General features: G+C 48.4%; 1 protein-coding gene across 1 annotated transcript in view; it reads left to right on the forward strand.

Moving 5' to 3' along the window:
* LOC144506091 (uncharacterized) overlaps positions 1–27,533 on the forward strand; it is a gene marked incomplete at its 5' end in the record, with an annotated part of 113,089 nt that overhangs the window by 41,252 nt on the left and 44,304 nt on the right. The window contains 18 exons of the mRNA XM_078231907.1: positions 1,783–2,002; positions 4,173–4,310; positions 6,042–6,652; positions 7,310–7,396; positions 7,640–7,735; positions 8,225–8,275; positions 8,570–8,669; positions 9,115–9,372; positions 9,962–10,074; positions 11,428–11,647; positions 13,818–13,955; positions 15,687–16,550; positions 16,996–17,253; positions 17,843–17,955; positions 19,309–19,528; positions 21,699–21,836; positions 23,568–25,115; positions 26,636–26,748. Of these exons, the coding sequence (XP_078088033.1) occupies positions 1,783–2,002; positions 4,173–4,310; positions 6,042–6,652; positions 7,310–7,396; positions 7,640–7,735; positions 8,225–8,275; positions 8,570–8,669; positions 9,115–9,372; positions 9,962–10,074; positions 11,428–11,647; positions 13,818–13,955; positions 15,687–16,550; positions 16,996–17,253; positions 17,843–17,955; positions 19,309–19,528; positions 21,699–21,836; positions 23,568–25,115; positions 26,636–26,748 (5,286 nt within the window). The remainder of the gene's footprint in view (positions 1–1,782; positions 2,003–4,172; positions 4,311–6,041; positions 6,653–7,309; positions 7,397–7,639; positions 7,736–8,224; positions 8,276–8,569; positions 8,670–9,114; positions 9,373–9,961; positions 10,075–11,427; positions 11,648–13,817; positions 13,956–15,686; positions 16,551–16,995; positions 17,254–17,842; positions 17,956–19,308; positions 19,529–21,698; positions 21,837–23,567; positions 25,116–26,635; positions 26,749–27,533) is intronic.

Genomic DNA, 27,533 nt, shown 5'->3' on the forward strand with positions numbered 1-27,533 from the left:
TTATAACTCCCATCAATTTCCACCTCTACCTCCCGAATTATGCGGAGTTCCTCTAACTCCCCCTCCAGCTCCTTTACACGCTCCTTCAGAAGCTGCAATCTAATGCACTTCTTACAACTAAAATCTCCTGAAACACTACTGAATTCCCTCACCACATACATCCCACAGGAGATGCAGCATACTGCCTGAACTGCCATCCCTGAAGCCAAAAAACTTCCCCACACTTATAATTAGGTTAGAGGAGGATGGAAGGGTGGGATCCTCTACCAGTGTAGAGGATCGGGTATCTCCTCTGCACCAATTTATAGGGCTAGGAGTCCCAGGACTCCCCACGGCCGACTTCCGGTTTCCTGCTTTTTTTAAAAAAAAAGCTCCAAAAAAGTAAGTGAAAATAAACTCAGCTTAACTTCCAGCTCTCCACTCCAAAATCGCTCCCCCCTCTGCCCGCTCTACCGGAAGAATGAGGTTGAACCTCGGAGGTTAGTGCCTTTTTTTAAAAAAAAAAACAAACTACAAACCGTCCCAGGACTCCCCACGGCCGACTTCCGGTTTCCTGCTTTTTTTAAAAAAAAAGCTCCAAAAAAGTAAGTGAAAATAAACTCAGCTTAACTTCCAGCTCTCCACTCCAAAATCGCTCCCCCCTCTGCCCGCTCTACCGGAAGAATGCCCGCTCTACCGGAAGAATGATGAATGAATGGAGCCCCCGGTGGAAACCCACGCAGACACGGGGTTTCTTTGCCTAAAGTTATGAAATATCTCCTTCAATCTCTGCAAATGCATCTCAACTCGTCTAACCTTCAATAAATTTCCCAGTTAACTTCACACAATGAATCATGATAACACTTGGTCCTAAGGCACCCGCATCAACAGACACCCTGTGCATAGCAGGATCTAATTGAGACAATGAGGAGTTTAAGCACTTTTCATGTTTAAAAAATTAATACGTGGGACATGGGCATCTCTAGCTGGCCAGTATTTATTGTCTATCCCTCGATGCCCGAGGGCAGTTGAGAGTCAACCTCAGAGCTGTGACTCTGGAATCAGATGTAGGTCAGGCCAGGTAAGAACAGTAGATTTCCTTCACTAAAGTACATTAGTGAACCAGATGTGTGTTTCTGATAATGTTTTCATGGTTGACAGTGAATTCATAGTTCCGTGTATTGTTTATTGAATTCAAATTCCACCGTCTCCCATGGCGGGATTCGAACCGGGGTCCCCAGAGCATTAGCTAAGTTTCTGGATTGATAGTTGTGGTGAACCATCGTTGGTTCCCACTGTGGGATTGTTCTAATGTTGTTGTTGGGTTGTTCTAATGTTGTTGTTGGGCTAGGGTGGGATTGATACACCTGTGGTTGTTACTGTTGTGGCATATCCCAGTCGGGCTCCGCCTCCTGGGAGAGGTATAAGACCCCCTGCTCGGGCGGGACCTCTTCAGTCTGGGATAGTGTGTTAAAGTTCTGTTAGTTCCATTGTTAGTTAATAAAAGCCTTCTTTTACCGAAGCTTTGTGCCTCGTGTCCAATTGATGCGCATCAATAGTCCAGCGATAATATCACTAGGCCATCGCCTCCCTTGCCTTTGCTTTCTGTGGGAAGTAGAACTTTTGCCAAGTGTTCCCCGTTGACTATGAAGAGAACTTCCTTACTCATATGTACATACAATTGAGGGATGGATTGGGAAGCCTTGCCTTTTTGGAAAAGTATAAAAGAGCCTTTGATTCAGACTCATATTCTGTGGCAAAAACAGTTATTTCTGAAATAGATTCTTGTTTGCTTCATTTCAGTTGAAGGAAGGCCTGAGTCCAGCGATCCAGGTTTTAGCCAGGAATGGAAAACTGACAATCACTGTCGTATCTATTGAAGAAGGCAGTGTGGTCGTTAACTTTGAGATGGCATCATCAACAAACGTGACTGTCCCTGTCTCTGACATCAAACAATCAGTCGCTGATTCTTTACAAAACAGTTCAGCGTTCGCTGTAGACCTTCAAAACACAACCATTTCAGGTAAGGAATTCCCCAGCGAGCATTTCAATCACTTACTTCAGAGACCTTGGGAAAGTTCTGGAAGAATGAGGAAAGGTGGGAGGTGTGCCTCCTGGTGATGGCAGAAATGTAAAAGAACAGAAGGGAGAGAAATTTGAATCATAAAGTGGATGGATGATTCCAAACTTGGCTTTTCAAATCCTGAAATGTTCAGGAAGAAGGGAAAAATGAGGATTGGGTAGAGTTCCACAGTTTTGGGATTCCTGGCAAGGTGTGTATTATAGTGGGTGATGATCTGACAAAATTTGATACCAGCACTTGAATTCAGAACAAAGAGAAAGAGCATGTCAGTCCGGAATAATTTTCAGTTCGGTGGCAATGCTGATATTTCATTGGTATAACTGATATTGTGTCAGAGGTGGTTCCATTGCTGACATTCTCACCCTGTGCCATATGGATAAATGCAAAGTTATCCACTTTGATAACAAAAACAGGAAAGCAGATTATTATCTGAATGGCTATAAATTACAAGAGGGGAATGTGCAACAAAACCTGGGTGTCCTCGTATACCAGTCACTGAAGATAAGCATGCAGTGCAGCAGGGGATAAAGAAGGCAAATGCTATGTTGGCCTTCACAGTGAGAGAATTCGAGTACAGGAGCAGGGATATCTTAATGCAATTATACACAGCCATGGTGAGACCACACCTGGAATATTGTGTGCAGCTTTGGTCTCCTGATCTGATGAAGGGTGTTCTTGCTCTAGAGGGAGTGCAGTGAAGATTTATTAGACTATTTCCTGGGATGGTAGGACTGACATCTGAGGAGATGTTGAGCCGGGTAGGATTATATTCACTGGAGTTTAGAAGAATGAGGGGAGATCACATAGAATCCTCTAAAATTCTAACAGAACTAGGCAGGGTAGATGCAGGAAGGATGTTCCCGGTGGTGGGGGTACCCAGAACCAGGGGTCACAGTGCAAGGATATGAGGTAAACCTTCAAGAACTGAGATGAGGAGAAATGTCTTCATCTCGTGAGTGCAGAGCCTGTGGAATTCACTCCCTCAGAAAGCAGTTGAGGTCTGTTATGATGACCACAGAGTCCACAAGGGATCATCAAAAGATTTACCCATGGTCCTCGTGGAGTGGAAGCTGCCATGTTGAGTGAGTGGAGGCTCGCCCAATAAAAGCAGCGAGTTGGGGTTTGGAAGCCTGTAACTTTACCCTTACCAGAGTTGTGAGTTCTGAGGTGAAGACAACTGATTGTAAGCAGCGGCTTCGGCCTTTTATTTTGTTGAACAATAAAGGGTTTTGGTGACAGTAAACTGGTGTTTGGTTGAATTACTACCAGGCCAAAACATTGTATGGTTTCAAGAAGGAGTGAGATTTCGCTCCTGGGGTGAAGGGAATTAATGGAGATGGTGGGGGGGTGGGGGAAGGCAGGATTGGGCTATTGAGTTGGATGACCAGCCATGATCATAATGAATGGTGGAGCAGGCTCACAGGGCCAAATGGCCTCCTCCTGCTCCTTTTATCTCTGTTTCTTTGTAAGATCAAGATCAAGTGCCGCTCAATGGCTTGAACAGAAAATCAGTGCTGACACTCCAGTGCAGTACTGCAGCGCGACATTGTCAGAGGTACCGTGTTTCAGTTGAGATATTCACATTTGCTTCTATTGTGGATGATAGGATTCCATGGTACTAGCAAACAAAGGATATCTTCCTCCAATCAACCTTAACCCAGATTCAGACAGTGTGAACTTCTCCATTTCCTGCACCATCCATCCTTATGCCAACTCTCAATGTGATTCCCAATTCAATGCCTGTTTGTGTCACATTACCAGTAGTTTCGTGCTTTAGGTTTGTATCTTTTGGAAGCTGGGATTAAAGTCCTCACAGTTATTTCACTCAGGACTTCTGTCACCAGAAGAGAATGTCGACCTTCATTCTTTCTGACTGGTTTAAAACTGACAGCGTTATCCAGTTCATGTCACATTCTCCATCTCTCCGTGCTGTTTGGGGATGTTTCTGATGAATTGTTCCCCACCATTAGGAGATGACATTTCAAATCGAGTAAAGTGAGAAATGAGGAGTCACATGAAACTCCATAATTATCAATTCTTCAGATACTCCCAGCTGGTTAAATTCAGACTGAAGCAGTGTTCTAACACAGATCTTTCCTCTTCATTACAGACAAAGACAGCTGCCAGTCAGGGCAGAATGACTGTTCAGTTAATGCAACTTGTATCAGACTGCACGCAACGTACACTTGTCAGTGTAATGATGGGTTCAACGACACAAGCCCCAGTGTACCTGGAAGGACATGTGAAGGTAGGACATTGCCTGAGTTTAACTTGACTGCCAGTTGTTGGCTAAAGTACCCTGCGCTCAGAGTGACAGTTTTGGTCTAATCCTTGTTTCCGATATTGTTGAGTGTCAGAATGGTCTTTGAAAATGTGGTCTGGAAGTTGAAATTTTCACTCTGGGAGAGTGGGATGAAAGGCGATTCGGTCTCATCTCCCGGAATGAGAGTAGAGGCCGCTGGCTATGGAGATGGGTTGGCTGCAAGGCATGACCTCGTGTAAAAACAATGAAACAAAGGGCACCCCTTCAACCTCCAGCCCTCACCCCACACACATCATTCCCATGCTCCATCCATGCCAACATATGTGACCAGATTATCCCCGCATCCACCCTGTCAACCCATGCGCTTCAGGTCTACTCATGTTATCATCGAGCCTTCTACTAATGGCAGGCTACATTTTTTATATCACTCCGTGTGGTAATCAAAATAGTTTAAAGGGCCGGACTTGCGAAAACACAACGGAAGGGAGGCCATGGCCTCGTGCTGTTATCATTAGACTCTTAACCCAGCAAGTTAGTGAATGATCTCGGGACCTGGGTTTGAACCCTGCCACGGCAGATGGTGGAATTTGAATTCAATTAAAAATATCTGGAATTAAGAATGTCCTGATGACCATGAAATCATTGTCAATTGTCAGAAAAGCCCATCTGGTTCACTAATGTCCTTTAGGCAGGGAAATCTGCCGTCCTTACCCGGTCTGGCCTACGTGTAACTCCAGAGCCAAAGCAATGTGATCGACACTCAAGTGCCCTCCAAGGGGAACGAAGGCTGGGCCCCCAGCAACTCCTGAACAAAAGGTTTTCTTCATAGTAATTCATGAATGCTTGAGATGTTTATGGTACATTCATCTCGCTTTTTAATGCTCTTTCCACATTGTAAGGAAACAGATTCATGAGTTGTATCATGAGCTGTAATCAACCCGGGTTCTATTCAAACCTCGGGTGAATGTCTGTGTGGAGTTTGCACATTCTCCCCGCTTGTGCGTGGGTTTCCTCCGGGTGCTCCGGTTTCCTCCCACACTCCAAAGGTGTGCAGGTTCGGTGGATTGGCCATGATAAGTTGTCCATTAGCACAGGTTAGGGGCATTAATGGGGTAAATAAGCTGGATGGAGAGGGTGGCGCTGGTCGGATGTTCTGCTGGAGATTCAGTGCAGAGTCGGTGGGTCGAATGGCCTCCTTCTGCACTGTACGTAGTCTGTGATCCAATGACACCTGTTTTCATGGCCATACCAATGTGGTGAATGATTTACTTCAGACTCCGAGTTTGATGCAGACACCAGCCACTGTATTGGATGCTGTGCAGCACATTTTACTGAGGCTGAACGTCTAGACGGATATATTTTGCTTTTGCTGCTGTCAACTTTCCTGAACCAATTTCTAAGCGAGAGTAGCGATTGCTGCTTTTCTGGTGTTGATCCTGAGTGTTTGCAAGCAGCAAGAGATTCAATCGAGAATTATTCCCCTTGCTTTTCATTCTCTTTGTCATTCTGAGTTGATGTAGTTCTCCACATTTTGTGATTCTCTCTAAAAAAAATGAATCAATGATGACGTTGGTTAATTGTGACGATTTAATTGAATTGCCTGCTGCTGTCTGGAATGGTTCTGCTGCCCATTTTGTGCCCGTGAGAAGGAAAGCTTTCTGAGCAATGTCACCGAGTTCACTGTTTAACATTTCTTATCTTTGATTTATATTGCAGCTTTCCCAGTGACTCCCACCTCAATTTCCACAACCAGTGAAAATCCAAATCACGTCAGTTCCTCAACTCCAACAATTGAAACATCGAGCAGCACAACTTCCAGCACAACCAATCCAAACACTTCTCCTGTTACCACTGTCAACCCAACCTCCACCCCGACCCCCACTGCGACCTCCACAGTGACCTCCAACCCGACCTCGACGGCGACCTCCACCCTGACATCCACCCCAACTTACACCGTGACCTCCACCGTGACACCCACTCCGACCTCCACGGTGACCTCTACCCTGGCCTCCACCCCGACATCCACTGTGACCTCCACCTCAACCTCCACTCCGACCTCCAACCCGACCTCGACCCAGACCTCCACCCCGACCACCACCGTGACCTCCACCTCAACCTCCAACCCGACCTCCAACCTGACCTCCACCCCGACCTCCACCCCGACGACCACCGTGACCCCCACCTCAACCTCCACTCCGAACACGACCCCGACCTCCACCCCGACCTCGACCCAGACCTCCACCGCGACATCCACAGTGGCCTCCACCTCAACCTCCAACCCGACCTCCAACCTGACCTCCACCCCGACCTCCACCCCGACGACCACCGTGACCTCCACCTCAACCTCCACTCCGAACACGACCCCGACCTCCACCCCGACCACCACCGTGACCTCCACCTCAACCTCCACTCCGACCTTCAACCTGACCTCCACCCCGACCTCGAACCCGACCTCCACTGTGACCTCCACCGTGACCTCCACTCCGACCTCAACGGTGACCTCTACCCTGACCTCCACCCCGACCTCCACCCCGACCTCCACCACAACCTCCACCTCACCCTCCACTCCGACCTCCACCTTGACCTCCACCCCGACTTCCACTCCGACCTCCACCCCGACCTCCACCCCGACCTCCACCCCGACCTCCACCACAACCTCCATCTCAACCTCCACCCCGACCTCCACTGTGAACTCCACTGCAACCTCCACCTCAACCTCCACTCCGACCTCCACCTTGACCTCCACCCCGACTTCCACTCCGACCTCCACCCCGACCTCCACCCCGACCTCCACACCGACCTCCACCACAACCTCCATCTCAACCTCCACCCCGACCTCCACCCCGACCTCCACTGTGAACTCCACTGCAACCTCCACCTCAACCTCCACTCCGACCTCCACCTTGACCTCCACCCCGACTTCCACTCCGACCTCCACCCCGACCACCACCGCGACCTCCACCCCGACCTCCACCGTAACCTCCACTCCGACCTCCACCTTGACCTCCACCGTGACCTCCGCCTCAACCTCCACCCCGACCTCCACCCCGACCTCCACCCCGACCTCCACCACAACCTCCACCTCACCCTCCACTCCGACCTCCACCTTGACCTCCACCCCGACTTCCACTCCGACCTCCACCCCGACCTCCACCCCGACCTCCACTGTGACCTCCACCACAACCTCCATCTCAACCTCCACCCCGACCTCCACTGTGAACTCCACTGCAACCTCCACCTCAACCTCCACTCCGACCTCCAACTTGACCTCCACCCCGACTTCCACTCCGACCTCCACCCCGACCTCCACCCCGACCTCCACCCCGACCTCCACCACAACCTCCATCTCAACCTCCACCCCGACCTCCACCCCGACCGCCACTGTGAACTCCACTGCAACCTCCACCTCAACCTCCACTCCAACCTCCAACCCGACTTCCACCCCGACCTCCACCCCGACCTCCACCCCGACCACCACCGTGACCTCCACCTCAACCTCCACTCCGACCACCACCCCGACCACCACCCCGAACTCCACTCCGACCACCCCCCCGACCACCACCCCGAACTCCACTCCGACCACCTCCCCGACCTCCACCTCAACCTCCACCCCAATCTCCACTCCGACCACCACCCCGACCTCCACCTCAACCTCCATCTCAACCTCCACCCCGACCTCCACTGTGAACTCCACTGCAACCTCCACCACAACCTCCAACTCAACCTCAACTCCGACCTCCACCCCGACCTCCACCCCGAACTCCACCCCGACTTCCACTCCGACCTCCACCCCGACCTCCATCTCAACCTCCACCCCGACCCCCACCCCGACCTCCACTGTGAACTCCACTGCAACCTCCACCTCAACCTCCACTCCGACCTCCAACCCGACCTCCACCCCGACCTCCACCCCGACCTCCACCCCGACCACCACCGTGACCTCCACCTCAACCTCCACTCCGACCACCACCCCGACCACCACCGCGACCACCACCCCGAACTCCACTCCGACCACCACCCCGACCTCCACCTCAACCTCCACCCCAATCTCCACTCCGACCTCCACCCTGACCTCCACTGTGACCTCCACTGTGACCTCCACTCCGACCTCCACCCGAACCTCCACCCCAACCTCCACCCCGACCTCCACCCCGACCTCCACCCCGACCTCCACCCCGACCTCCACGGCGACCTCCACCCTGACCTCGAACCCGACCTCCACTGTGACCTCCACCGTGACATCCACTCCGACCTCCACGGCGACCTCCACGGTGACCTCCACCCCGACCTCCACACTTAACACCACCACCAGACCAATCTCCACATCATTCACGACAGTCTGTGGTAAGTTGAATATTTTAATCTTTAACCATTCCATTATATAATCATATCCCTCGTCACAGAGGAGACTTTCTATTCAAGAGGTTGGGTGGGATTTTCTGGCCCAATTTGCACAAGGCAAGAATCGTTGCTGACGAGGTTATAAAGGGGGCGGGCCCAGCCGATTGAGCGCCGGGCTCACTAAGCAGGTTTTAAACAACATTTAAATATATTTTAATACATTAACCTGCCTCTCGCCCATTCACCGCGAGGGGCTGTCCGCACCGGAAATCCGGCGCTCGTAAAATGGCGCCAGACGAGAAAACTGGTGCCAATCGCGCTAAGCACTTTACGCCCCACTTTACCACTGTGTCGCACCCAAAAACGGAAGCAACTCAATGGTGAAATCGCCCCCTGTGTGAATGTTTGTTTGTTTCCGATGTTTCACAATAAATAATATTTTTTTCAGAGCCACTGAGATTCCTTCGTATGAATTTGATATCAGTGGAAAGTGAAGTCATCTCCATTACCTGGGATACTAACAACGCATTCAAACAGCCTCGTTTCTCTCTCACAATCTCCACGGGGAATGGTGTGGGGAGGCAAATTCAAACGGAGCAAAAAGCAGCAGGATTTAACAGATTGCAGCCCGGCGTTGAATATCAGATAAAAATATCCATCACAACATGCGGTCAGCAGCAGACAATTACAAGGAAAGTCAGGACAGGTATGTTTTCTGAAGCAGATTTTGTTTCCCCTTCTCATAACACATCCCTCCTTAACATGAGGTGTGGAGATGGAGGCACCCATGGGAGTCACGGTGGCTGTTTGCAGGGGATGGTGAGAAATGGAAAGTGTGAAGTTTCCCTGAGAGACCCGAAGGAGTGCTCTTGCTCATGGAGACCTCCAACATAATAAGAAACTCTTACATTGCGGGGCCTCTTCTTGCCTTATATCTGTTTACCATTGAGTAGCACTGGCATCAGATCCCTGTGTAATTCTGTGATCCTGAGTTCAAATCGCACAGGGGTCCTGACAGGGATCCGGATCCCCAACTTTAATCTCGAATAACCACTGTGGCTGACTGTGGCAGGGCCTCTGACTGCTTTCAAATGCTGCCAGTTAAAATGGTGGTGAGCAGGTGACATGTTGAGAAGAGAGCGGTAAATACTTCACCGTTGTTTCAACTCCTCACTGGCTCTCATCTGATTGGGTGTGAGAGGTTAATGTCCCAAATTCGACAATTGTAAAATTAGCTCTAAGTTGAGTATTTAGGTTTTACTCATAAATAAATTTATTTTTTTCACTTTTTGTAGTTGCTGCGATCGTGGAGGTGTCAACAAGAATTACAAATGTGCCGTTCACAGCAGATTTGAAAAATAAAAGCAGCCAGGAGTACAAAGATTTTGTGAAGAATTTCACTGATGAAGTAAGTCATACAAGTGTCGCAGTCTTGGGCGAGCCTGGTTCGGATCCGAGTCTGGATGGTGCTGGAAACAATTCCTGGGGCTCAGGAGGGGGAAAAATCATGTAAAGTTGACAGTTTATTTATTAGAGTCACAAGTAGGCTGACATTAACACTGCAGCGAAGTGACTGTGAAAATCCCCTATTCGTCTCACTCTGTTGTCTGTTCGGAAGAATTTAACACGGCCAATGCACCGAACCAACACGTCTTTCAGACTGTGAGAGGAAACCGGAGCCCCCGGTGGAAACCCACGCAGACACGGGGTTTCTTTGCCTAAAGTTATAAAATATCTCCTTCAATCTCTGCAAATGCATCTCAACTCGTCTAACCTTCAATAAATTTCCCAGTTAACTTCACACAAAGAATCATGATAACACTTGGTCCTAAGGCACCCGCATCAACAGACACCCTGTGCATAGCAGGATCTAATTGAGACAATGAGGAGTTTAAGCACTTTTCATGTTTAAAAAATTAATACGTGGGACATGGGCATCTCTAGCTGGCCAGTATTTATTGTCTATCCCTCGATGCCCGAGGGCAGTTGAGAGTCAACCTCAGAGCTGTGACTCTGGAATCAGATGTAGGTCAGGCCAGGTAAGAACAGTAGATTTCCTTCACTAAAGTACATTAGTGAACCAGATGGGTGTTTCTGATAATGTTTTCATGGTTGACAGTGAATTCATAGTTCCGTGTATTGTTTATTGAATTCAAATTCCACCGTCTCCCATGGCGGGATTCGAACCGGGGTCCCCAGAGCATTAGCTAAGTTTCTGGATTGATAGTTGTGGTGAACCATCGTTGCTTCCCACTGTGGGATTGTTCTAATGTTGTTGTTGGGTTGTTCTAATGTTGTTGTTGGGCTAGGGTGGGATTGATACACCTGTGGTTGTTACTGTTGTGGCATATCCCAGTCGGGCTCCGCCTCCTGGGAGAGGTATAAGACCCCCTGCTCGGGCGGGACCTCTTCAGTCTGGGATAGTGTGTTAAAGTTCTGTTAGTTCCATTGTTAGTTAATAAAAGCCTTCTTTTACCGAAGCTTTGTGCCTCGTGTCCAATTGATGCGCATCAATAGTCCAGCGATAATATCACTAGGCCATCGCCTCCCTTGCCTTTGCTTTCTGTGGGAAGTAGAACTTTTGCCAAGTGTTCCCCGTTGACTATGAAGAGAACTTCCTTACTCATATGTACATACAATTGAGGGATGGATTGGGAAGCCTTGCCTTTTTGGAAAAGTATAAAAGAGCCTTTGATTCAGACTCATATTCTGTGGCAAAAACAGTTATTTCTGAAATAGATTCTTGTTTGCTTCATTTCAGTTGAAGGAAGGCCTGAGTCCAGCGATCCAGGTTTTAGCCAGGAATGGAAAACTGACAATCACTGTCGTATCTATTGAAGAAGGCAGTGTGGTCGTTAACTTTGAGATGGCATCATCAACAAACGTGACTGTCCCTGTCTCTGACATCAAACAATCAGTCGCTGATTCTTTACAAAACAGTTCAGCGTTCGCTGTAGACCTTCAAAACACAACCATTTCAGGTAAGGAATTCCCCAGCGAGCATTTCAATCACTTACTTCAGAGACCTTGGGAAAGTTCTGGAAGAATGAGGAAAGGCGGGAGGTGTGCCTCCTGGTGATGGCAGAAATGTAAAAGAACAGAAGGGAGAGAAATTTGAATCATAAAGTGGATGGATGATTCCAAACTTGGCTTTTCAAATCCTGAAATGTTCAGGAAGAAGGGAAAAATGAGGATTGGGTAGAGTTCCACAGTTTTGGGATTCCTGGCAAGGTGTGTATTATAGTGGGTGATGATCTGACAAAATTTGATACCAGCACTTGAATTCAGAACAAAGAGAAAGAGCATGTCAGTCCGGAATAATTTTCAGTTCGGTGGCAATGCTGATATTTCATTGGTATAACTGATATTGTGTCAGAGGTGGTTCCATTGCTGACATTCTCACCCTGTGCCATATGGATAAATGCAAAGTTATCCACTTTGATAACAAAAACAGGAAAGCAGATTATTATCTGAATGGCTATAAATTACAAGAGGGGAATGTGCAACAAAACCTGGGTGTCCTCGTATACCAGTCACTGAAGATAAGCATGCAGTGCAGCAGGGGATAAAGAAGGCAAATGCTATGTTGGCCTTCACAGTGAGAGAATTTGAGTACAGGAGCAGGGATATCTTAATGCAATTATACACGGCCATGGTGAGACCACACCTGGAATATTGTGTGCAGCTTTGGTCTCCTGATCTGATGAAGGGTGTTCTTGCTCTAGAGGGAGTGCAGTGAAGATTTATTAGACTATTTCCTGGGATGGTAGGACTGACATCTGAGGAGATGTTGAGCCGGGTAGGATTATATTCACTGGAGTTTAGAAGAATGAGGGGAGATCACATAGAATCCTCTAAAATTCTAACAGAACTAGGCAGGGTAGATGCAGGAAGGATGTTCCCGGTGGTGGGGGTACCCAGAACCAGGGGTCACAGTGCAAGGATATGAGGTAAACCTTCAAGAACTGAGATGAGGAGAAATGTCTTCATCTCGTGAGTGCAGAGCCTGTGGAATTCACTCCCTCAGAAAGCAGTTGAGGTCTGTTATGATGACCACAGAGTCCACAAGGGATCATCAAAAGATTTACCCATGGTCCTCGTGGAGTGGAAGCTGCCATGTTGAGTGAGTGGAGGCTCGCCCAATAAAAGCAGCGAGTTGGGGTTTGGAAGCCTGTAACTTTACCCTTACCAGAGTTGTGAGTTCTGAGGTGAAGACAACTGATTGTAAGCAGCGGCTTCGGCCTTTTATTTTGTTGAACAATAAAGGGTTTTGGTGACAGTAAACTGGTGTTTGGTTGAATTACTACCAGGCCAAAACATTGTATGGTTTCAAGAAGGAGTGAGATTTCGCTCCTGGGGTGAAGGGAATTAATGGAGATGGTGGGGGGGTGGGGGAAGGCAGGATTGGGCTATTGAGTTGGATGACCAGCCATGATCATAATGAATGGTGGAGCAGGCTCGCAGGGCCAAATGGCCTCCTCCTGCTCCTTTTACCTCTGTTTCTTTGTAAGATCAAGATCAAGTGCCGCTCAATGGCTTGAACAGAAAATCAGTGCTGACACTCCAGTGCAGTACTGCAGCGCGACATTGTCAGAGGTACCGTGTTTCAGTTGAGATATTCACATTTGCTTCTATTGTGGATGATAGGATTCCATGGTACTAGCAAACAAAGGATATCTTCCTCCAATCAACCTTAACCCAGATTCAGTCAGTGTGAACTTCTCCATTTCCTGCACCATCCATCCTTATGCCAACTCTCAATGTGATTCCCAATTCAATCCCTGTTTGTGTCACATTACCAGTAGTTTCGTGCTTTAGGTTTGTATCTTTTGGAAGCTGGGATTAAAGTCCTCACAGTTATTTCACTCAGGACTTCTGTCACCAAAAGAGAATGTCGACCTTCATTCTTTCTGACTGGTTTAAAACTGACAGCGTTATCCAGTTCATGTCACATTCTCCATCTCTCCGTGCTGTTTGGGGATGTTTCTGATGAATTGTTCCCCACCATTAGGAGATGACATTTCAAATCGAGTAAAGTGAGAAATGAGGAGTCACATGAAACTCCATAATTATCAATTCTTCGGATACTCCCAGCTGGTTAAATTCAGACTGAAGCAGTGTTCTAACACAGATCTTTCCCCTTCATTACAGACAAAGACAGCTGCCAGTCAGGGCAGAATGACTGTTCAGTTAATGCAACTTGTATCAGTTTGAACGCAACGTACACCTGTCAGTGTAATGATGGGTTCAACGACACAAGCCCCAGTGTACCTGGAAGGACATGTGAAGGTAGGACATTGCCTGAGTTTAACTTGACTGCCAGTTGTTGGCTAAAGTACCCCGCGCTCAGAGTGACAGTTTTGGTCTAATCCTTGTTTCCGATATTGTTGAGTGTCAGAATGGTCTTTGAAAATGTGGTCTGGAAGTTGAAATTTTCACTCTGGGAGAGTGGGATGAAAGGCGATTTGGTCTCATCTCCCGGAATGAGAGTAGAGGCCGCTGGCTATGGAGATGGGTTGGCTGCAAGGCATGACCTTGTGTAAAAACAATGAAACAAAGGGCACCCCTTCAACCTCCAGCCCTCACCCCACACACATCATTGCCATGCTCCATCAATGCCAATATATGTGACCAGATTATCCCCCCATCCACCCTGTCAACCCATGCGCTTCAGGTCTACTCATGTTATCATCTAGCCTTCTACTAATGGCAGGCTATATTTTTTATATCACTCTGTGTGGTTATCAAAATAGTTGAAAGGGCCGGACTTGCGAAAACACGACGGAAGGGAGGCCATGGTCTCGTGCTGTTATCATTAGACTCTTAACCCAGCAAGTTAGCGAATGTTCTGGGGACCTGGGTTTGAATCCTGCCACGGCAGATGGTGGAATTTGAATTCAATTAAAAATATCTGGAATTAAGAATGTCCTGATGACCATGAAATCATTGTCGATTGTCAGAAAAGCCCATCTGGTTCACTAATGTCCTTTAGGCAGGGAATTCTGCCGTCCTTCCCCGGTCTGGCCTACATGTAACTCCAGAGCCAAAGCAATGTGATTGACACTCAAGTGCCCTCCAAGGGGAACGAAGGCTGGGCCCCCAGCAACTCCTGAACAAAAGGTTTTCTTCATAGTAATTCATGAATGCTTGAGACGTTTATAGTACGTTCATCTCGCTTTTTAAAGCTCTTTCCACATTGTAAGGAAACAGATTCATGAGTTGTATCATGAGCTGTAATCAACCCGGGTTCTATTCAAACCTCGGGTGACTGTCTGTGTGGAGTTTGCACATTCTCCCCGCTTGTGCGTGGGTTTCCTCCGGGTGCTCCGGTTTCCTCCCACACTCCAAAGGTGTGCAGGTTCGGTGGATTGGCCATGATAAGTTGTCCATTAGCACAGGTTAGGGGGATTAATGGGGTAAATAAGCTGGATGGAGGGGGTGGCGCTGGTCGGATGTTCTGCTGGAGATTCAGTGCGGAGTCGGTGGGTCGAATGGCCTCCTTCTGCACTGTACGTAGTCTGTGATCCAATGACACCTGTTTTCATGGCCATACCAATGTGGTGAGTGATTTACTTCAGACTCCGAGTTTGATGCAGACACCAGCCACTGTATTGGATGCTGTGCAGCACATTTTACTGAGGCTGAACGTCTAGACGGATATATTTTGCTTTTGCTGCTGTCAACATTCCTGAACCAATTTCTAAACGAGAGTAGCGATTGCTGCTTTTCTGGTGTTGATCCTGAGTGTTTGCAAGCAGCAAGAGATTCAATCGAGAATTATTCCCCTTGCTTTTCATTCTCTTTGTCATTCTGAGTTGATGTATTTCTCCACATTTTGTGATTCTCTCTAAAAAAAATGAATCAATGATGATGATGGTTAATTGTGACGATTTAATTGAATTGCCTGCTGCTGTCTGGAATGGTTCTGCTGCCCATTTTGTGCCCGTGAGAAGGACAGCTTTCTGAGCAATGTCACCGAGTTCACTGTTTAACATTTCTTATCTTTGATTTATATTGCAGCTTTCCCAGTGACTCCCACCTCAATTTCCACAACCAGTGAAAATCCAAATCACGTCAGTTCCTCAACTCCAACAATTGAAACATCGAACAGCACAACTTCCAGCACAACCAATCCAAACACTTCTCCTGTTACCACTGTCAACCCAACCTCCACCCCGACCCCCACTGCGACCTCCACAGTGACCTCCAGCCCGACCTCGACGGCGACCTCCACCCTGACATCCACCCCAACTTCCACCGTGACCTCCACCGTGACACCCACTCCGACCTCCACGGTGACCTCTACCCTGGCCTCCACCCCGACCTCCACTGTGACCTCCACCTCAACCTCCACTCCGACCTCCACCCCAACCTCGACCCAGACCTCCACCCCGACCACCACCGTGACCTCCACCTCAACCTCCACTCCGACCTCCAACCCGACCTCCACCCCAACCTCCACCCCGACCACCACCCCGACCACCACCGTGACCTCCACCTCAACCTCCACTCCGACCACCACCCCGACCACCACCCCGAACTCCACTCCGACCACCACCCCGACCTCCACCTCAACCTCCACCCCAATCTCCACTCCGACCTCCACCCTGACCTCCACTGTGACCTCCACTGTGACCTCCACTCCGACCTCCACCCGAACCTCCACCCCAACCTCCACCCCGACCTCCACCCCGACCTCCACCCCGACCTCCACCCCGACCTCCACGGCGACCTCCACCCTGACCTCGAACCCGACCTCCACTGTGACCTCCACCGTGACATCCACTCCGACCTCCACGGCGACCTCCACGGTGACCTCCACCCCGACCTCCACACTTAACACCACCACCAGACCAATCTCCACATCATTCACGACAGTCTGTGGTAAGTTGAATATTTTAATCTTTAACCATTCCATTATATAATCATATCCCTCGTCACAGAGGAGACTTTCTATTCAAGAGGTTGGGTGGGATTTTCTGGCCCAATTTGCACAAGGCAAGAATCGTTGCTGACGAGGTTATAAAGGGGGCGGGCCCAGCCGATTGAGCGCCGGGCTCACTAAGCAGGTTTTAAACAACATTTAAATATATTTTAATACATTAACCTGCCTCTCGCCCATTTACCGCGAGGGGCTGTCCGCACCGGAAATCCGGCGCTCGTAAAATGGCGCCAGACGAGAAAACTGGTGCCAATCGCGCTAAGCACTTTACGCCCCACTTTACCACTGTGTCGCACCCAAAAACGGAAGCAACTCAATGGTGAAATCGCCCCCTGTGTGAATGTTTGTTTGTTTCCGATGTTTCACAATAAATAATATTTTTTTCAGAGCCACTGAGATTCCTTCGTATGAATTTGATATCAGTGGAAAGTGAAGTCATCTCCATTACCTGGGATACTAACAACGCATTCAAACAGCCTCGTTTCTCTCTCACAATCTCCACGGGGAATGGTGTGGGGAGGCAAATTCAAACGGAGCAAAAAGCAGCAGGATTTAACGGATTGCAGCCCGGCGTTGAATATCAGATAAAAATATCCATCACAACATGCGGTCAGCAGCAGACAATTACAAGGAAAGTCAGGACAGGTGTGTTTTCTGAAGCAGATTTTGTTTCCCCTTCTCATAACACATCCCTCCTGAACATGAGGTGTGGAGATGGAGGCACCCATGGGAGTCACGGTGGCTGTTTGCAGGGGATGGTGAGAAATGGAAAGTGTGAAGTTTCCCTGAGAGACCCGAAGGAGTGCTCTTGCTCATGGAGACCTCCAACATAATAAGAAACTCTTACATTGCGGGGCCTCTTCTTGCCTTATATCTGTTTACCATTGAGTAGCACTGGCATCAGATCCCTGTGTAATTCTGTGATCCTGAGTTCAAACCGCACAGGGGTCCTGACAGGGATCCGGATCCCCAACTTTAATCTCGAATAACCCCTGTGGCTGACTGTGGCAGGGCCTCTGACTGCTTTCAAATGCTGCCAGTTAAAATGGTGGTGAGCAGGTGACATGTTGAGAAGAGAGTGGTAAATACTTCACCGTTGTTTCAACTCCTCACTGGCTCTCATCTGATTGGGTGTGAGAGGTTAATGTCCCAAATTCGACAATTGTAAAATTAGCTCTAAGTTGAGTATTTAGGTTTTACTCATAAATAAATTTATTTTTTTCACTTTTTGTAGTTGCTGCGATCGTGGAGGTGTCAACAAGAATTACAAATGTGCCGTTCACAGCAGATTTGAAAAATAAAAGCAGCCAGGAGTACAAAGATTTTGTGAAGAATTTCACTGATGAAGTAAGTCATACAAGTGTCGCAGTCTTGGGCGAGCCTGGTTCGGATCCGAGTCTGGATGGTGCTGGAAACAATTCCTGGGGCTCAGGAGGGGGAAAAATCATGTAAAGTTGACAGTTTATTTATTAGAGTCACAAGTAGGCTGACATTAACACTGCAGCGAAGTGACTGTGAAAATCCCCTATTCGTCTCACTCTGTTGTCTGTTCGGAAGAATTTAACACGGCCAATGCACCGAACCAACACGTCTTTCAGACTGTGAGAGGAAACCGGAGCCCCCGGTGGAAACCCACGCAGACACGGGGTTTCTTTGCCTAAAGTTATAAAATATCTCCTTCAATCTCTGCAAATGCATCTCAACTCGTCTAACCTTCAATAAATTTCCCAGTTAACTTCACACAATGAATCATGATAACACTTGGTCCTAAGGCACCCGCATCAACAGACACCCTGTGCATAGCAGGATCTAATTGAGACAATGAGGAGTTTAAGCACTTTTCATGTTTAAAAAATTAATACGTGGGACATGGGCATCTCTAGCTGGCCAGTATTTATTGTCTATCCCTCGATGCCCGAGGGCAGTTGAGAGTCAACCTCAGAGCTGTGACTCTGGAATCAGATGTAGGTCAGGCCAGGTAAGAACAGTAGATTTCCTTCACTAAAGTACATTAGTGAACCAGATGGGTGTTTCTGATAATGTTTTCATGGTTGACAGTGAATTCATAGTTCCGTGTATTGTTTATTGAATTCAAATTCCACCGTCTCCCATGGCGGGATTCGAACCGGGGTCCCCAGAGCATTAGCTAAGTTTCTGGATTGATAGTTGTGGTGAACCATCGTTGGTTCCCACTGTGGGATTGTTCTAATGTTGTTGTTGGGTTGTTCTAATGTTGTTGTTGGGCTAGGGTGGGATTGATACACCTGTGGTTGTTACTGTTGTGGCATATCCCAGTCGGGCTCCACCTCCTGGGAGAGGTATAAGACCCCCTGCTCGGGTGGGACCTCTTCAGTCTGGGATAGTGTGTTAAAGTTCTGTTAGTTCCATTGTTAGTTAATAAAAGCCTTCTTTTACCGAAGCTTTGTGCCTCGTGTCCAATTGATGCGCATCAATAGTCCAGCGATAATATCACTAGGCCATCGCCTCCCTTGCCTTTGCTTTCTGTGGGAAGTAGAACTTTTGCCAAGTGTTCCCCGTTGACTATGAAGAGAACTTCCTTACTCATATGTACATACAATTGAGGGATGGATTGGGAAGCCTTGCCTTTTTGGAAAAGTATAAAAGAGCCTTTGATTCAGACTCATATTCTGTGGCAAAAACAGTTATTTCTGAAATAGATTCTTGTTTGCTTCATTTCAGTTGAAGGAAGGCCTGAGTCCAGCGATCCAGGTTTTAGCCAGGAATGGAAAACTGACAATCACTGTCGTATCTATTGAAGAAGGCAGTGTGGTCGTTAACTTTGAGATGGCATCATCAACAAACGTGACTGTCCCTGTCTCTGACATCAAACAATCAGTCGCTGATTCTTTACAAAACAGTTCAGCGTTCGCTGTAGACCTTCAAAACACAACCATTTCAGGTAAGGAATTCCACAGCGAGCATTTCAATCACTTACTTCAGAGACCTTGGGAAAGTTCTGGAAGAATGAGGAAAGGCGGGAGGTGTGCCTCCTGGTGGTGGCAGAAATGTAAAAGAACAGAAGGGAGAGAAATTTGAATCATAAAGTGGATGGATGATTCCAAACTTGGCTTTTCAAATCCTGAAATGTTCAGGAAGAAGGGAAAAATGAGGATTGGGTAGAGTTCCACAGTTTTGGGATTCCTGGCAAGGTGTGTATTATAGTGGGTGATGATCTGACAAAATTTGATACCAGCACTTGAATTCAGAACAAAGAGAAAGAGCATGTCAGTCCGGAATAATTTTCAGTTTGGTGGCAATGCTGATATTTCATTGGTATAACTGATATTGTGTCAGAGGTGGTTCCATTGCTGACATTCTCACCCTGTGCCATATGGATAAATGCAAAGTTATCCACTTTGATAACAAAAACAGGAAAGCAGATTATTATCTGAATGGCTATAAATTACAAGAGGGGAATGTGCAACAAAACCTGGGTGTCCTCGTATACCAGTCACTGAAGATAAGCATGCAGTGCAGCAGGGGATAAAGAAGGCAAATGCTACGTTGGCCTTCACAGTGAGAGAATTTGAGTACAGGAGCAGGGATATCTTAATGCAATTATACACGGCCATGGTGAGACCACACCTGGAATATTGTGTGCAGCTTTGGTCTCCTGATCTGATGAAGGGTGTTCTTGCTCTAGAGGGAGTGCAGTGAAGATTTATTAGACTATTTCCTGGGATGGTAGGACTGACATCTGAGGAGATGTTGAGCCGGGTAGGATTATATTCACTGGAGTTTAGAAGAATGAGGGGAGATCACATAGAATCCTCTAAAATTCTAACAGAACTAGGCAGGGTAGATGCAGGAAGGATGTTCCCGGTGGTGGGGGTACCCAGAACCAGGGGTCACAGTGCAAGGATATGAGGTAAACCTTCAAGAACTGAGATGAGGAGAAATGTCTTCATCTCGTGAGTGCAGAGCCTGTGGAATTCACTCCCTCAGAAAGCAGTTGAGGTCTGTTATGATGACCACAGAGTCCACAAGGGATCATCAAAAGATTTACCCATGGTCCTCGTGGAGTGGAAGCTGCCATGTTGAGTGAGTGGAGGCTCGCCCAATAAAAGCAGCGAGTTGGGGTTTGGAAGCCTGTAACTTTACCCTTACCAGAGTTGTGAGTTCTGAGGTGAAGACAACTGATTGTAAGCAGCGGCTTCGGCCTTTTATTTTGTTGAACAATAAAGGGTTTTGGTGACAGTAAACTGGTGTTTGGTTGAATTACTACCAGGCCAAAACATTGTATGGTTTCAAGAAGGAGTGAGATTTCGCTCCTGGGGTGAAGGGAATTAATGGAGATGGTGGGGGGGTGGGGTAAGGCAGGATTGGGCTATTGAGTTGGATGATCAGCCATGATCATAATGAATGGTGGATCAGGCTCGCAGGGCCAAATGGCCTCCTCCTGCTCCTTTTATCTCTGTTTCTTTGTAAGATCAAGATCAAGTGCCGCTCAATGGCTTGAACAGAAAATCAGTGCTGACACTCCAGTGCAGTACTGCAGCGCGACATTGTCAGAGGTACCGTGTTTCAGTTGAGATATTCACATTTGCTTCTATTGTGGATGATAGGATTCCATGGTACTAGCAAACAAAGGATATCTTCCTCCAATCAACCTTAACCCAGATTCAGACAGTGTGAACTTCTCCATTTCCTGCACCATCCATCCTTATGCCAACTCTCAATCTGATTCCCAATTCAATGCCTGTTTGTGTCACATTACCAGTAGTTTCGTGCTTTAGGTTTGTATCTTTTGGAAGCTGGGATTAAGGTCCTCACAGTTATTTCACTCAGGACTTCTGTCACCAAAAGAGAATGTCGACCTTCATTCTTTCTGACTGGTTTAAAACTGACAGCGTTATCCAGTTCATGTCACATTCTCCATCTCTCCGTGCTGTTTGGGGATGTTTCTGATGAATTGTTCCCCACCATTAGGAGATGACATTTCAAATCGAGTAAAGTGAGAAATGAGGAGTCACATGAAACTCCATAATTATCAATTCTTCGGATACTCCCAGCTGGTTAAATTCAGACTGAAGCAGTGTTCTAACACAGATCTTTCCCCTTCATTACAGACAAAGACAGCTGCCAGTCAGGGCAGAATGACTGTTCAGTTAATGCAACTTGTATCAGTTTGAACGCAACGTACACCTGTCAGTGTAATGATGGGTTCAACGACACAAGCCCCAGTGTACCTGGAAGGACATGTGAAGGTAGGACATTGCCTGAGTTTAACTTGACTGCCAGTTGTTGGCTAAAGTACCCTGCGCTCAGAGTGACAGTTTTGATCTAATTCTTGTTTCCGATATTGTTGAGTGTCAGAATGGTCTTTGAAAATGTGGTCTGGAAGTTGAAATTTTCACTCTGGGAGAGTGGGATGAAAGGCGATTTGGTCTCATCTCCCGGAATGAGAGTAGAGGCCGCTGGCTATGGAGATGGGTTGGCTGCAAGGCATGACCTTGTGTAAAAACAATGAAACAAAGGGCACCCCTTCAACCTCCAGCCCTCACCCCACACACATCATTGCCATGCTCCATCAATGCCAATATATGTGACCAGATTATCCCCCCATCCACCCTGTCAACCCATGCGCTTCAGGTCTACTCATGTTATCATCTAGCCTTCTACTAATGGCAGGCTACATTTTTTATATCACTCTGTGTGGTTATCAAAATAGTTAAAAGGGCCGGACTTGCGAAAACACGACGGAAGGGAGGCCATGGCCTCGTGCTGTTATCATTAGACTCTTAACCCAGCAAGTTAGCGAATGTTCTGGGGACCTGGGTTTGAATCCTGCCACGGCAGATGGTGGAATTTGAATTCAATTAAAAATATCTGGAATTAAGAATGTCCTGATGACCATGAAATCATTGTCGATTGTCAGAAAAGCCCATCTGGTTCACTAATGTCCTTTAGGCAGGGAAATCTGCCGTCCTTCCCCGGTCTGGCCTACATGTAACTCCAGAGCCAAAGCAATGTGATTGACACTCAAGTGCCCTCCAAGGGGAACGAAGGCTGGGCCCCCAGCAACTCCTGAACAAAAGGTTTTCTTCATAGTAATTCATGAATGCTTGAGACGTTTATAGTACATTCATCTCGCTTTTTAAAGCTCTTTCCACATTGTAAGGAAACAGATTCATGAGTTGTATCATGAGCTGTAATCAACCCGGGTTCTATTCAAACCTCGGGTGACTGTCTGTGTGGAGTTTGCACATTCTCCCCGCTTGTGCGTGGGTTTCCTCCGGGTGCTCCGGTTTCCTCCCACACTCCAAAGGTGTGCAGGTTCGGTGGATTGGCCATGATAAGTTGTCCATTAGCACAGGTTAGGGGCATTAATGGGGTAAATAAGCTGGATGGAGGGGGTGGCGCTGGTCGGATGTTCTGCTGGAGATTCAGTGCGGAGTCGGTGGGTCGAATGGCCTCCTTCTGCACTGTACGTAGTCTGTGATCCAATGACACCTGTTTTCATGGCCATACCAATGTGGTGAGTGATTTACTTCAGACTCCGAGTTTGATGCAGACACCAGCCACTGTATTGGATGCTGTGCAGCACATTTTACTGAGGCTGAACGTCTAGACGGATATATTTTGCTTTTGCTGCTGTCAACTTTCCTGAACCAATTTCTAAGCGAGAGTAGCGATTGGTGCTTTTCTGGTGTTGATCCTGAGTGTTTGCAAGCAGCAAGAGATTCAATCGAGAATTATTCCCCTTGCTTTTCATTCTCTTTGTCATTCTGAGTTGATGTATTTTTCCACATTTTGTGATTCTTTGTAAAAAAAATGAATCAATGATGATGATGGTTAATTGTGACGATTTAATTGAATTGCCTGCTGCTGTCTGGAATGGTTCTGCTGCCCATTTTGTGCCCGTGAGAAGGAAAGCTTTCTGAGCAATGTCACCGAGTTCACTGTTTAACATTTCTTATCTTTGATTTATATTGCAGCTTTCCCAGTGACTCCCACCTCAATTTCCACAACCAGTGAAAATCCAAATCACGTCAGTTCCTCAACTCCAACAATTGAAACATCGAGCAGCACAACTTCCAGCACAACCAATCCAAACACTTCTCCTGTTACCACCGTCAACCCAACCTCCACCCCGACCCCCACCCCGACCTCCACAGTGACCTGCAGCCCGACCTCGACGGCGACCTCCACCCTGACATCCACCCCAACTTCCACCGTGACCTCCACCGTGACACCCACTCCGACCTCCACGGTGACCTCTACCCTGGCCTCCACCCCGACCTCCACTGTGACCTCCACCTCAACCTCCACTCCGACCTCCACCCCGACCTCGACACAGACCTCCACCCCGACCACCACCGCGACCTCCACCTCAACCTTCACTCCGACCTCCACCCCGACCTCGACCCAGACCTCCACCCCGACCACCACCGTGACCTCCACCTCAACCTCCACTCCGACCTCCACCCCGACCTCGACCCAGACCTCCACCCCGACCACCACCGTGACCTCCACCTCAACCTCCAACCCGACCTCCAACCTGACCTCCACCCCGACCTCCACCCCGACGACCACCGTGACCCCCACCTCAACCTCCACTCCGAACACGACCCCGACCTCCACCCCGACCACCACCGTGACCTCCACCTCAACCTCCACTCCGACCTTCAACCTGACCTCCACACCGACCTCGAACCCGACCTCCACTGTGACCTCCACCGTGACCTCCACTCCGACCTCAACGGTGACCTCTACCCTGACCTCCACCCCGACCACCACCGTGCCCTCCACCTCAATCTCCACTCCGACCTCCACCCCGAACTCGACCCTGACCTCCACTCCGACCTCCACCCCGACCACCACCGCGACCTCCACCCCGACCTCCACCGTAACCTCCACTCCGACCTCCACCCCGACCTCCACCTTGACCACCACCGTGACCTCCGCCTCAACCTCCACCCCGACCTCCACCCCGACCTCCACCACAACCTCCACCACAACATCCACCTCACCCTCCACTCCGACCTCCACCTTGACCTCCACCCCGACTTCCACTCCGACCTCCACCCCGACCTCCACCCCGACCTCCACCCCGACCTCCACCACAACCTCCATCTCAACCTCCACCCCGACCTCCACCCCGACCTCCACTGTGAACTCCACTGCAACCTCCACCTCAACCTCCACTCCGACCTCCAACCCGACCTCCACCCCGACCTCCACCCCGACCTCCACCCCAACGTCCACCCCGACCTCCACTCCGAACTCCAACCCGACCTCCAGCCCGACCTCCACCCCGACCTCCACCCAGACCACCACCGTGACCTCCACCTCAACCTCCACTCCGACCACCACCCCGACCACCACCCCGAACTCCACTCCGACCACCACCCCGACCTCCACCCCGAACTCCACTCCGACCACCACCCCGACCTCCACCTCAACCTCCACCCCAATCTCCACTCCGACCTCCACCCTGACCTCCACTGTGACCTCCACTGTGACCTCCACTCCGACCTCCACCCGAACCTCCACCCCAACCTCCACCCCGACCTCCACCCCGACCTCCACCCCGACCTCCACCCCGACCTCCACGGCGACCTCCACCCTGACCTCGAACCCGACCTCCACTGTGACCTCCACCGTGACATCCACTCCGACCTCCACGGCGACCTCCACGGTGACCTCCACCCCGACCTCCACACTTAACACCACCACCAGACCAATCTCCACATCATTCACGACAGTCTGTGGTAAGTTGAATATTTTAATCTTTAACCATTCCATTATATAATCATATCCCTCGTCACAGAGGAGACTTTCTATTCAAGAGGTTGGGTGGGATTTTCTGGCCCAATTTGCACAAGGCAAGAATCGTTGCTGACGAGGTTATAAAGGGGGCGGGCCCAGCCGATTGAGCGCCGGGCTCACTAAGCAGGTTTTAAACAACATTTAAATATATTTTAATACATTAACCTGCCTCTCGCCCATTTACCGCGAGGGGCTGTCCGCACCGGAAATCCGGCGCTCGTAAAATGGCGCCAGACGAGAAAACTGGTGCCAATCGCGCTAAGCACTTTACGCCCCACTTTACCACTGTGTCGCCCCCAAAAACGGAAGCAACTCAATGGTGAAATCGCCCCCTGTGTGAATGTTTGTTTGTTTCCGATGTTTCACAATAAATAATATTTTTTTCAGAGCCACTGAGATTCCTTCGTATGAATTTGATATCAGTGGAAAGTGAAGTCATCTCCATTACCTGGGATACTAACAACGCATTCAAACAGCCTCGTTTCTCTCTCACAATCTCCACGGGGAATGGTGTGGGGAGGCAAATTCAAACGGAGCAAAAAGCAGCAGGATTTAACGGATTGCAGCCCGGCGTTGAATATCAGATAAAAATATCCATCACAACATGCGGTCAGCAGCAGACAATTACAAGGAAAGTCAGGACAGGTGTGTTTTCTGAAGCAGATTTTGTTTCCCCTTCTCATAACACATCCCTCCTGAACATGAGGTGTGGAGATGGAGGCACCCATGGGAGTCACGGTGGCTGTTTGCAGGGGATGGTGAGAAATGGAAAGTGTGAAGTTTCCCTGAGAGACCCGAAGGAGTGCTCTTGCTCATGGAGACCTCCAACATAATAAGAAACTCTTACATTGCGGGGCCTCTTCTTGCCTTATATCTGTTTACCATTGAGTAGCACTGGCATCAGATCCCTGTGTAATTCTGTGATCCTGAGTTCAAACCGCACAGGGGTCCTGACAGGGATCCGGATCCCCAACTTTAATCTCGAATAACCCCTGTGGCTGACTGTGGCAGGGCCTCTGACTGCTTTCAAATGCTGCCAGTTAAAATGGTGGTGAGCAGGTGACATGTTGAGAAGAGAGTGGTAAATACTTCACCGTTGTTTCAACTCCTCACTGGCTCTCATCTGATTGGGTGTGAGAGGTTAATGTCCCAAATTCGACAATTGTAAAATTAGCTCTAAGTTGAGTATTTAGGTTTTACTCATAAATAAATTTATTTTTTTCACTTTTTGTAGTTGCTGCGATCGTGGAGGTGTCAACAAGAATTACAAATGTGCCGTTCACAGCAGATTTGAAAAATAAAAGCAGCCAGGAGTACAAAGATTTTGTGAAGAATTTCACTGATGAAGTAAGTCATACAAGTGTCGCAGTCTTGGGCGAGCCTGGTTCGGATCCGAGTCTGGATGGTGCTGGAAACAATTCCTGGGGCTCAGGAGGGGGAAAAATCATGTAAAGTTGACAGTTTATTTATTAGAGTCACAAGTAGGCTGACATTAACACTGCAGCGAAGTGACTGTGAAAATCCCCTATTCGTCTCACTCTGTTGTCTGTTCGGAAGAATTTAACACGGCCAATGCACCGAACCAACACGTCTTTCAGACTGTGAGAGGAAACCGGAGCCCCCGGTGGAAACCCACGCAGACACGGGGTTTCTTTGCCTAAAGTTATAAAATATCTCCTTCAATCTCTGCAAATGCATCTCAACTCGTCTAACCTTCAATAAATTTCCCAGTTAACTTCACACAATGAATCATGATAACACTTGGTCCTAAGGCACCCGCATCAACAGACACCCTGTGCATAGCAGGATCTAATTGAGACAATGAGGAGTTTAAGCACTTTTCATGTTTAAAAAATTAATACGTGGGACATGGGCATCTCTAGCTGGCCAGTATTTATTGTCTATCCCTCGATGCCCGAGGGCAGTTGAGAGTCAACCTCAGAGCTGTGACTCTGGAATCAGATGTAGGTCAGGCCAGGTAAGAACAGTAGATTTCCTTCACTAAAGTACATTAGTGAACCAGATGGGTGTTTCTGATAATGTTTTCATGGTTGACAGTGAATTCATAGTTCCGTGTATTGTTTATTGAATTCAAATTCCACCGTCTCCCATGGCGGGATTCGAACCGGGGT

Source organism: Mustelus asterias, chromosome 17 (assembly GCF_964213995.1).
Source record: "Mustelus asterias chromosome 17, sMusAst1.hap1.1, whole genome shotgun sequence".
Classification (NCBI taxonomy): domain Eukaryota; kingdom Metazoa; phylum Chordata; class Chondrichthyes; order Carcharhiniformes; family Triakidae; genus Mustelus; species Mustelus asterias.